Source organism: Rhynchophorus ferrugineus, unplaced genomic scaffold, assembly GCF_030347505.1.
Source record: "Rhynchophorus ferrugineus isolate W39M unplaced genomic scaffold, kcgeb_rfMv2 rfM1, whole genome shotgun sequence".
NCBI lineage: Eukaryota > Metazoa > Arthropoda > Insecta > Coleoptera > Curculionidae > Rhynchophorus > Rhynchophorus ferrugineus.
The window spans coordinates 13,926,826-13,939,572 of NW_027472580.1; the positions used below are offsets into that span (position 1 = coordinate 13,926,826).

Consider the following 12,747-nt stretch of genomic DNA (forward strand, 5'->3'; position numbering starts at 1 on the left):
ACTGAATACTACGTGATTAGGATTTAAAAGGCTCCAAGGCACGTATCGTGTCCCTTTGAGGGGAACTTCTTTTAACATGCATTTTCTATTCATGCCAAACTATTTTATCAGCTCACGAAACGAGAATATTCAACAAATATGTCTGCACAATATGTTAACCATTTACAATTAGTTCTAATGAATTTGTTATAAGAGTTATCAGGGAAAATATATTTTTCTAATATACTACAAGATTTAACTATATTTATACAACGTCAGTGGCGACATCTCTTACCTTGTCATAAAACTCTAGGATGATACAGTCAAAAAAAATTAAAGTTTTACTACAGAGCCCTTTAAAGATACAAATAGTATATAATGTAACATTCTGTATTAAAAAGTATTACAGAAACAGAAATCTGTACTAGACAATTCGAACACTCAATAGAGGGCTAACGATAGCAGCAAAATTAGACAACTAAGTCACCATTAAGTCACCCATATTATTTTTATTTTTAGGTTATGTCGGTTTTCAAATTTAATGCTATATAGTTGATAAGGAAATATATAATTTTATATGTAGTACATTGTCTTAAGTGGTACTTTTTCACTATGTCTGTTGTCATTGAAACTACCCTGGGTGATATTACGGTTGACCTTTTTTTAAATAATCGTCCAAGAGCTTGTTTAAACTTTTTGAAACTATGTAAAATCAAATATTATAATTACAATTTATTTCATACCATCAGTAGAGGTTTCATAGCTCAAACAGGAGATCCAACAGGATCTCGAGAAGGTGGCGAATCAATATTTGGAGTAATTGATGGACCGTCAAAGAGGTACCATTAACTATTCTATAACAAGTGTTCATGGCATTCGTTTATTTTAATGTTATAGGTATTTCGAAGCGGAAAATGAACCAAGAATTAAACATACACATCCTGGATTAATATCATTTGTCGGTGGTGAAGATAATATGATTGGGTCACAATTTTTCATTACATTAGGGGATTCTCTCACTTACCTAGATGAGAAACACTGTGTATTTGGTGAAGTTGTTGAAGGAATTGATATATTAGAAGCCATAAATGAAGTTATCTGTGATACTGATGATAGACCATATCAAGATGTTCGTATTACTCATACTGTGGTGCTGGACGATCCATATGTTGATCCAAAAGGGATACAGATACCCTCTAGATCTCCATCACCTAGTGCTGAAAGACTTGCGGGTGGCAGAATTGCCCCTGATGAGGAAATTGATGAGTCCACAGGTTTGTTTGAAATTTTGAATAAACTCAATTAAATAAACAAAAGTATTTCATTTACAATATTTTGATAAATAAACTAATTCGTCAATTTATATTAATACTATTTTAGGCAAAACCGCAAGAGAAGTTGCAGAACATCAAGCTGAAAGAGAAGCTAAAGCTAGAGCAACAATTTTAGAAATGATTGGTGATATACCTGATGCAGATGTAGCACCACCAGAAAATGTTCTTTTTGTTTGTAAACTAAACCCAGTAACTACTGATGATGATCTTGAAATAATATTTAGCCGTTTCGGAAAAATCAACTCTTGTGAAGTTATACGGGATCGTAAATCTGGAGAATCCTTACAGTATGCTTTTATTGAATTCGACGAGCAAAAATCCTGCGAAGATGCTTATTTTAAAATGGATAATGTTCTTATAGATGACCGAAGAATACATGTTGATTTCAGTCAAAGTGTTTCCAAAGTAAAGTGGCTTGGAAAAGGACGAGGTGTCACATATTATGATGATAAAGGAAAAAAAAGTAAAACTGATGAAAAAAATGATGTTGGTAAAGGTGATTACAAAATTAAAAATTCAAATAACCAAAATAATGAGCACAAGGAGAATAGAACAAGGAATAGAAGTGTATCTCCAAAAAAAGAGAGGAGACAAAGTAGGTCACCAAATGAGAGAAACAACAGAAAACAGTCACCAAAGAGATCTAGATCTCCAAGAAGATCTAGGTCACCTAGAAGTTATCAAAGATATGATAATTCATATAGACGATCCTATAATGGAAGATATAAGAGAACAGATTACTCATCAAATAATAGGAATAGAGATACAATGTCAAATAGATATAGTAAAAATTACAGAAATTATAGAGTTGATAAAAGATACTATGACCATGGTTTAGATAATGATTATAGAAATCAAAGAAGGGATCATGATAGAAACAATGAAAGCTACAGTGAAAATGATAGACATGCAAACAGCAATAAAAGAAATGCAGTTAAAAAAAGGCATAGGAGTACCTCAGGTAGCATTTCAGATAGTAATACTAAAACTGAAAGGCGAGATAATAAAAACAAAGAGAGTGAAAAGAAACCAGTTCAAAAACAAAAACACAATAAAGCTTCTAGGAAAAGGCCTAGCAGTAGTTCAGATAGTGATTCTGAAGACCATATTCAGAAAAAAAAGAAAAAGAAAAAAGTAGATAGTTCCAGTGACAGTGATGATAGTTCATCAGAAGAAGACACATCAAAGAAACACAGCAAGAAGAAGTCTAAGAAGACTAAAAAGAAGGTACAAAAGAAGAAAAAACAATCTTCATCCAGTGAATCATCATCAAGTTCCAGTGATAGTGAAGATTATAAAAAGAAGAAGAAACGTAAAAAGAACAAAAAAAGATATTCCGATTCAGACTAAATGGACGTTATGAGAATAATGAGTGTATTTTTGAATTTACTAAAAATTTTGTCAAACATATTTTTCCTGGAAATATTTATTTGTTTATAGCAAATATTGTTTATTAAAAGGTTTTTTAAATAAATTCAGTGTGTTTTAATCCCATAGGGTAAAAAATGGTGATCCTCATACTGTAATTAAGGTTCGTAGTAAATATAAAATGAAAACAAATATATTGTTTCAGATAATATGAACTGTAGGGTAATACTAAATAAATAATTTTAAAATTCTATATTAAAACTGATCTTTTATTTAACCATTATTTTTTAAACGTAATTAGCAATTTCACTAACGTTTATTACACAGTTTGGTCTTCTTCAGTGTGCGAACGATATGTTATCCATTTTGTAGCTCAAGAACCTTCTAAGCGAATTACTTGATTTGGTGTTTACTGGTACATTACTTCGCTAAATTGTAGAAAAGTATAGAACCTGTAAGATTTAAGAGTTTTTATGTTTCACCAAGCTTTGGCATCATGAGCACTTTCCAGTATGTGGTTTCAACATCCCTAGTGATTTTACAGTGTTTCTTTTTAAGTTCATCTTTTGGGACAATTAATATAATATTTTCGAATGTAAGTTATCTCTATTACCTTTAGTGTAATTCATATATTTTTGGCAAGCAGTATATACTTTAGCTAAATGTTAATGTTTTTTATTGCCCATGGCCTATTATTTCATCTTACGGGAGGAGTAGATTTTATATACCTATGAATCCTTTTGAGTTTTTTATACATTTATAGAAGAAATTCATTGATTCTTCTCATTTAAACGTTTGACTTCTGTCATTCAATATGTTTCTCTGGTCTATAGGATTCTTAGCTTCTTCTCTTTTTTATTTTTTCCTTGACTAGCTCTAGTAAAAGTTACTAAGTAAGATAATGAGAAACATTGTTGTCTATGTCCAATAATTAATATTTTATTAAAAACTATTTTTGTATTTATTTCCAATTTAATTAATTCATTAAGAGACAATTATATTAATTGTTTAAAAATCTAATCGAATTTATAAACAATAAATTTAAAATGAAATATTCTTAAGTTTACTAAATTAGATACTTAAAAATATGGTAACCCAATATTATGGAAAATTTAAATAAATACAATTAAAAAAAATAGACGTACATCACAACTATATTTTTAATCAACTCAAATATATCTTTTCTCAAGTCAATTTTTCTTGTATTAGTGTACCATAAATATAAGTTTAATGATTAATTAATACAGTATAATAAATATAGATTGTTAAATAGTTTTTAGTAAATGTTATTTAATTGCATGTTACAAAGTATAATTATGCATTGACCAGTTAAGTAAGCAACAGTCAGTACATCATAAACTATAGAAAGTTTGTCTGTTGCTTAGAGTCATTGATTTTTAATTATCACCACAATTTCTAATAATATTTTGTTTTTATCGGGATAAAATGACGATTTCTCGGTGGGTGTTACATTTGATCGGCGTCAATGAATTATTGTGTCTATTATACCCAATGCCCTTTTATTATGATTGAATTTTTTTATTATGGATAATCTGTTTTCCTTAGAAACTTAAATATTGTGCTGCATATTTAATAGCTTATTCAATTAATTTATTGATTTAAATAAATTACTTAATTAATACGTGGGCTTAAAAGTCCCGGGCTTAACAAAAGAAAACTCGTTTTTTTTTATTTAGAATTGGATTTATCTATCAATGTAATCTCCATTAAGAGCAATGCAATCATTCCAGCGCCGTTCTAACAATTCAATACCACTTTTGTAGAACGATTTAATTTTTGCCTCAAATTAGACTGTCACCAGTTGTTCTCTACTCAGATGACGATCGTTTTGATTCCGGAGTGAAGTGAACTTCACTTTTCTATCATTCAAAACTATTTTTTAATGTTTTATGGTGTTACCACATCATTCGAACATCCACTGCGTTCTGCATCATCAGTGTCTTTAGGGCCACGTTTAAACTCAGCAAACCAACGTTTTATTGTTGTTTCTAATGGAGCGGAGTCCTTATAACACTTCTCAAGCTAATGCTTCGCTTGAACGGTATTTTTCCCAGCAAGGAGCAATGAGAAATTAAAACACGAAATTGTTTTTGATCCATTGTTTTGAAAATAACAAAAGTAGTGTTACTCTTAGTGCAATAACTCATAAACTTATGAGAAGAATATCATGAAATTTTAACAGCTTTCTGTTGAAGGTTAGTACTAACTGAAAAAGCGGCGGATGCAATAAATACTAGGGCCATCCATGCGTTAGGCGCGGGGTTTTTCGGCCCATGTGTTACGATGAAAATATTTTATAACAATAATTGAATGTTGATGTTTGATTGGAACAGTTATTTCAATATTTACACCACTTTTATTAATATTTCTAATACACAAAAATAATAATGCTCAACAAAAAACTGAATGTTTCCTTCACTTCATATGTCAATTTTTACTAATTTTAGGTTACGAAAAACCAATATGCCGGCTTGTTGGCGCAGTGGTAAAAACGATGGGATGGTTCTCCTACTGTTGCGATAGCCGCGGGTTCGAATCCTGCTGGGGCATGGTCGTAAATTTATGTTTGTGATTGTTTAATATTTGTGAATGTTCTAGACAAGAGTATAAAATCTGACAAGGAAAATGATCCCAGTCACGCCAGTAACCAGGCTGGGTAAGACCGGGTGTCTTCTGGGATGATTTCTAAAGTTGGTCACTCGCCAGTCGGTATGAATAATGCTGAGGGCCGTGGTTCGGAGCCCACGTTAAACTTTAGGTCCAGTCCAGATAAACCCATAGTTGATAAAATGAGACTTTAAAATATATATATAAAAAAACCAATATGACAAATATGAACTACATCTGCCAGAATTTTTTAACATCCAGTTGAAATATTGAGGTAAGATATTTTACTTTTAAAGAAATATATACCGTATAAATTATATATTGTATAAAAAGTACTGTTTATAACCTTCAAACGACTAAATTATTTGAAATTTGACAGTTGTCAAATATGTCAAATATGTCAATATCGAAAAACGAATTTGACACAAAATAAAATATAACAAATATAAACATAGAGAAATAGAGATTTAACTTCATAGGAAATTTTGGGAGAATGTTTCGCGACGTCCAACATCTAGATGTCGCTACTTTTAACTTATTACTTGCATTAATCGCTGCGCTATAAGCCCCGGCGGGATCTGATTGGCTCATTTCGTTTCTATGGTACGTTTGTTGTTTATTTATTTTGAGTGCCATTTTCAGTATAGCTGACATATGGATTAGTGCGTTTAGAGATTAAATTATTAGTTCATTAGTATATATTGAAGTGAATTAGGAAGTGTTGTGTACCCGGATGTACAGATAGTAAAGAAATGCAGAATCGTTTTCATTCGAAGAAGTATTTGGCTGTCATTAAAAAATGGTTGATAATGTTAAAAATCGCAAACCGATTGGATTAACTATCAAAAAAAATTTATGATCGTTACAGTATGTTTTGTTATTGCAAGTTGGTTTAAGTTTATTCACATATATAAATATCAAATATTTTTTATTTTATTTTAGAAATTAATACGCTTCCGAAAAACGCTATGCAAATGGCTATATATTTTTCTTCTTGGATCAATAGTTGCAGCTCAAATAAAATAATGGCTTCTGAATGCAAATCTATTAAAAGAGGATTAATCGATATTCAATACACGAGGAATTTTGGTGTAAAATTTATTACCCGAGTAAGAACAAATTTGTTAAAGTGTCATCAATTTAATAACTGCCTTGATGGGTTCATTTCATTAAGGAAAATGAAGTGTAATTATTTAAATAAATGTATTTGCTTAAGACTAGTTAACCAAGATAGTTTGTTTTGGATCTAGATCATGGATTCAGGAATATACATCCTCGGCTAGCATGTTTTAGGAATCATTTGAAGCCCTGAACATAAGTTAATTTTTTTCATCTCATTGGCCTTTGGGTAATTGCGAAGAGGATGAACATGATGGCTCTAAATATCTACATTCAATAATAACCCGGTATGAAATGACAATACTGTCAGTAGGTATTTGAGCTATCATTCATTCATCATTCTATTCATTTTTGTCAAATGTTTTAAAAAAAAAGTTAATTTAAAATCCTTCAATTGAACATTCCATAGTGATCAGAAAAAATATTAAAAGTAATAAGTTGCACTTATGCTTTTGGGTAAAACAGGTGAACAGAATTTTAACAGGGGAAGATTCAAAGTTTGCTTTCAGTATAACAAAACAATAAGACAGAACTCTGATAGATCTTATTAAATTGATGGCTATAAAATATGAAAAAGGAAACAGACGAAAGGGATAAAGAGATATAATTATTTCTTTATTCAATTTTTATTTATATTTTATTTAATAAATTTATTTCAGAAAATCATTGTTTTTTATTTAAATTTCATTGGTCAATTAAACATGACGTCAAGGCTGTCACGTGCCAAACATTACTAATGAGCCAATCAAATGTCTTCACAGTAAAATATTGCTCTTATAGGTGCCTATAATGGAGATTTAAATTGACCAATCAAATTACTTGAACTATGACGCCCTCTGGATGTTGGGCAAAGCAAAACTTTGCGCCAGAGTTCCCTATTGGGTTACATCTCTATTACTCTATGAATATAAAGTATATAAAAAATTAAATGTAACATGTATCTTTAAAATTAGAGCTAATAGACGCTTTCTTCTAAACTAAGTAGATATATGAGAATAGTTTATTCCTGAGTCAGTAATGTTTTCATTGTGTTACTTTAATATTTAGTTGTCAAAATTGATTATGTAATAGAAAAAGAGAAAGGAGGATAGAGAGATTAAACACTAAAATAACTGTAGAAGATATTAAATATTTCTTATAAACGATATCGATATGAAAAGTTTTTAATTGTAATTATGCATCTAAATAAAATTAAATTACATTATAAACACGGATTAATACAGTAATACAATCCGTATTCATAGAGACAAAGTATAATAAGATGTCGTATTTTTCCCCTCTATTTTTAGTTAATGAATTCGCCCATATTCAGAATTTCACCGTTACTTTTCGAATAATATTTCCATAATGCCCACTCATCATGGCTTTTCGCGCACTTAAATAAAAACGAAGACTGAATTTGAAGCGAAAAAAATCGGTAAATTACAACTATGCCTTAAGGGTGGTGTTCGGACTATTCGAAAAAAAATATGTTAAGGATTCTAAATTAGCTTTAGTCAAGTCGTGGCGGCGATTGGAATTGTGATTTAAGAAAAAACGTATGTCATAAACAACTTTTTTAGTTTTATTAAATTCTAAAGATACAAAGTATTAATGGAAATTACTGTTAAATTCGATACTTTTGGCACTTTTCTAGATTAAATAACAGTTTTTCATTTAGTATTATTACGTTATTTAATACATACAGACCCTATTCAATATATAACAATACATTTTTTTTTAAATTAATGTCCTAGAACGTCAACAATCTGCCCGTGGGCAATAAGTATTATTATATAATTTCAATTAACTTAACAAACTTTTGTAAATACCTGTCAAGATAGTTTAGAATAAAGGCGCATTAGCGGTTCTAGCCAATGCACGCTGAGGTCCTTTTACTGTCGTCTCTACTCTATGATCTAGATGACAACATATCTGTCAAAGTTAAGCGTGATCTGATTAACGCTCATTTAAATGTTTAGTTTTCTTTAAACAAGATGTTTTTAACGAGTTTTGTATCCATTCCAATCTCCAAATAAAATTCATTTTTCATTAAAAAAACTGAAACACAAGACGCGAAAAAAACACTTTCTTGCTCGATTTCTGAACATAAATTCGTTTTGGAATCAACGAGCTGGATTCATATTAGTACTTAGCCTCTTGTTCTTATGATTCTATGGATATTATGGTGGTATATCACAGTCTTGTCAATAGTGGTGTAAATGAGTGAATACGTGTTTACGTGACCAGACAAAAGGACTGCATCTCATTTTTATTAGTGTTTAAAATAATTTCATCTTATTTTACAACAGTCCTTTTGAAATTCATTTATAGTATTTATAGTAAAAAACTAGTGCTAAAATAACGTAAGTGAAAAATGAAGTGCGTGAAATAAACAATGTATTTATTTTATTTTTTTTATCCTCTGGAAGTAAATTAAATAAAATATTAAAAATTAAAAAATGGCAAACAATAGCGATTCAACCAAATCACCTGCACACTTTGATATAAGATTAGAACAAACAGCAATAACGCAAACTCCACCATCAGAATGGACTACAGTCGTTAACAAAAAACGATTGAGAAGTCCAGAAGAAGAAATCGCGAGGAAACAAACAAGAATCAGTGACTATTGGTTGCAGAAACCGATAGAGACAAAAAACAGTTTTAGCAACCTGTCGGAAGAAATTGAAGAGAACATACAACCAAGCCCTGAAAAAGTTGTTCCCAAACCACCACCAATAACAGTCTATAAGGTAGGAATAATAAAAAACATCCATGATTTATTAAAAACCATTACTACGAACTACACAATTAAAACAGTGAGCTATGAAACAATTAAAATCCAATTGTTCGAAGCGGATCACTTTAAAGTTCTTATAAAAGAATTAGATGAAAGAAACACCCAATACCATACATTCAGGCCAAAATCCGAGAGAACATTTAAATTCGTATTAAAAGGATTACATCACGGGACGGACTTTAACACCATCAAGGTAGCACTAGCTGAAAAAGGCCACGAGGTCGTAAATATTCACAATATACGACATCACACGACAAAAAAACCTCTGCCTATGTTTTATATAGACATAAAACCTAATGGAAACAATAAGGCGGTGTATGAAATCACCAAATTGGAAAATAATATTATTAAATGCGAACCACCACATATAAAAAGAATTATACCACAATGCACAAGGTGTCAAGCGCACGGGCACACAAAGACTTACTGTCGCAAATCATATAGATGCGTAAAATGTGCAGGAGAACATAAGACAGGAGATTGTACTCGTAAAGTTCGCGATGAAAAAGTGAAATGTGTCAACTGTAACGGAAATCATCCAGCGAACTACAAGGGTTGCGCAGTTCACAAGCAACTACAGCAGAAACTCTATCCTGCCTTAAGGGAAAAAAGGCATCAACAAAAACAATCCACTACTACCAATCTACCACTACCCACCAGAACAAGTCAACCAGACATAACTTATGCCCAAATAGTTGAAAATGGTTCAGCACAAAAACGAGAGACAATATCTCAACCTACTGAAACTAGCAACATCTCAAGATTAGAAAATATGATGGCCAAACTAATGGATCAAATGAGTACGATGCTTGGTCTACTCACAACCGTCGTAAGCAAACTTGCCTAATGCCTGAAACCAATAGCTACAAAATCGCCGTCTGGAATGCCAATGGGCTCCAACAACATGCCAGGGAACTAAAAATGTTCGTAATTGAACAAAATATTGACGTTATGATGGTTTCCGAAACACACTTTACGGACAAAAATTATTTGAAAGTTCCTAAATATAAGCTTTATCATACAAATCACCCTGATGATAAAGCACATGGAGGTACAGCCATAATAATTCGAGATGATATAAAGCATTTCGAAAAAGAAAAATTCCGCAAAGACTACCTGCAAGCCACCAGTATAACCATAGAGGAAGCCCATGGACCATTAACAATTTCTGCGATTTATTGCCCACCCAAACATAACAACAAGGCAGAACAATTTCAAGAATTCTTCCGTACGCTAGGTAATAGATTTATAGCAGGAGGAGATTATAATGCAAAACATTTAATGTGGGGTTCAAGAATAATAACCTCAAAAGGTAGAGAACTGCTCAAAGCCATAAGGATAGATAACTCACAACATATCTCTACTGTTGAACCAACATATTGGCCTTCAGACAGAAATAAAAAACCAGATACGATAGATTTCTGTATTACAAAAAATATTGATCCAAAAAAGTGTCAGGCAGAATCATGTTTCGACCTGTCTTCTGATCATTCACCAATAATAGTAACAATTTCTTCAAAAATTACCATCAAAGATAAACCCCCTTCTCTGTGCAATAATAGAACTAACTGGCCCTCATTTAGAGAAAACTTAGACCAAAATATCTCTCTAAACTTACCGTTACAAACTGAAATGGATATAGAAATAGCAGCAATAAATTTTACAAAAAATATACAGGAGGCAGCATATTCCGCGACTCCCAACATTGAAACATTTCCAAGAAAAAATACACATATATCATGTACAATACAGAAAAAGATAGCAGAAAAAAGAAAGTTACGACGAAATTGGCAACAGCAAAGGACTGAAGAGAATAAAAGAAAATTTAATAGGGCCATAAAAGAGCTGAGAGATCTAATCCAAATCGAACAGAACCAAGGCATTCAAGAATACCTAGAAAACTTGACATCAACTGAGGCTACAGACTATTCGTTGTGGAAAGCAACAAAAAAGCTTAGGAGATCCCAGCAGCATAACCCACCTATTAAAACAAGCGAAAATAATTGGGCGAGAAGCAATAAAGAGAAGGCCGACATTTTCTCAAAACACTTAAAAAATGTTTTTAAACCTTTCCAGTCTCAGCTACATAAAGATGACGAAAATAAAATTACTAGCTTTCTAGATTCGCCATTTCAAATGGATTTACCGCACGAGAAATTAACGGTCAAAAAAGTTAAACATACAATAATGAGAGAGATTAATATTAAAAAAGCTCCTGGTTATGACTTAATTACTGGCAAAATTTTAAAAGAACTATCAGAAAAGGCTATAAAACTATTAACATATATATTTAATGCTATGCTACGAATTAATTACTTCCCTAGTATCTGGAAAGTAGCTAAAATATTAATGATACTTAAACCAGGAAAAATACCAGAAGATGTGACCTCCTACCGACCTATAAGTTTATTACCAATAATCTCGAAAGTTTTCGAGAAGTTATACATAAAAAAACTAAACTATATAATAGAAAAAAGAAAAATTATTCCAGAACATCAGTTTGGCTTTCGCAATAAGCATGGGACTATAGAACAAGTGCATAGACTTGTAAACCAAATAAACGCTGACCTAAATGCCAAAAGATATTGTTCGGCTGCTTTCCTAGACATATCTCAGGCTTTTGACAAAGTATGGCATACGGGCTTGCAGGTTAAACTAAAGAAACTTCTCCCTCATCCGGACTATCAGCTACTAAAATCGTATCTCACTGACAGACATTTTATTGTAAATCAAGGCGATGAACATACCGAATTAAATCCCATATATTCAGGAGTTCCGCAAGGTAGTGTACTGGGTCCAGTACTGTATCTTCTGTATACGGCTGATCTGCCCACCACAAAAATAACTACTGTGGCAACATATGCAGACGATACAGTAATCTTAGCATCCCATGAAGATCCAGTCACAGCATCAATAAACCTACAAACCCACCTGGAGCAAATACAATTATGGTTGAAGACATGGCGCATTAAAGCCAATGAATCAAAATCCACGCATATAACGTTTACCCTGCGTAGAAGAACATGTCCACCAGTAAATATCAATCATCGCCAACTCCCCCAAGCAGACCATGTTAAATATCTTGGTATGCATTTAGATCGACGCCTAACCTGGAAGAAGCACATACTCTCTAAACGGAAACAACTAGGACTAAAATTATATCAAATGTATTGGCTCATTGGGCGCAAATCCAAGTTATCATTAGATAACAAGGTATTGCTGTATGAGTCTATACTCAAGCCCATTTGGACATATGGAATTCAACTATGGGGTACCGCTAGCAAATCCAATATATCCATCATTCAACGGTTCCAAAATAAGGTGTTGCGTGCCATTGTTGATGCTCCGTACTATATTTCAAATAAAGTGATACAACGCGATATTCCTCTAGAACCTATAACGAGTGTAATCCAACGTGTTTGCGTGAAGTACTTCGAAAGAGTGTCAGTGCATCCCAATGTACTCGCTAATCAGCTAAATATGCGACGTGATAGTGAAGTGCGTAGACTAAAACGTTTAACACCATCTGATCTGATT

General features: G+C 32.0%; 1 protein-coding gene across 1 annotated transcript; it reads left to right on the plus strand.

Annotated features, from left to right (window-relative positions):
• The first annotated feature begins 457 nt into the window (after positions 1–457).
• On the plus strand, positions 458–2,787 carry LOC143194998 (peptidyl-prolyl cis-trans isomerase sig-7). Its single transcript, XM_076401834.1, has 3 exons — positions 458–818; positions 877–1,253; positions 1,360–2,787. The coding sequence occupies exons 1-3, from the start codon at positions 592–594 to the stop codon at positions 2,661–2,663; spliced, it is 1,908 nt and encodes a 635-aa protein (XP_076257949.1). The 5' UTR covers positions 458–591; the 3' UTR covers positions 2,664–2,787.
• Positions 2,788–12,747: the final 9,960 nt, after the last annotated feature.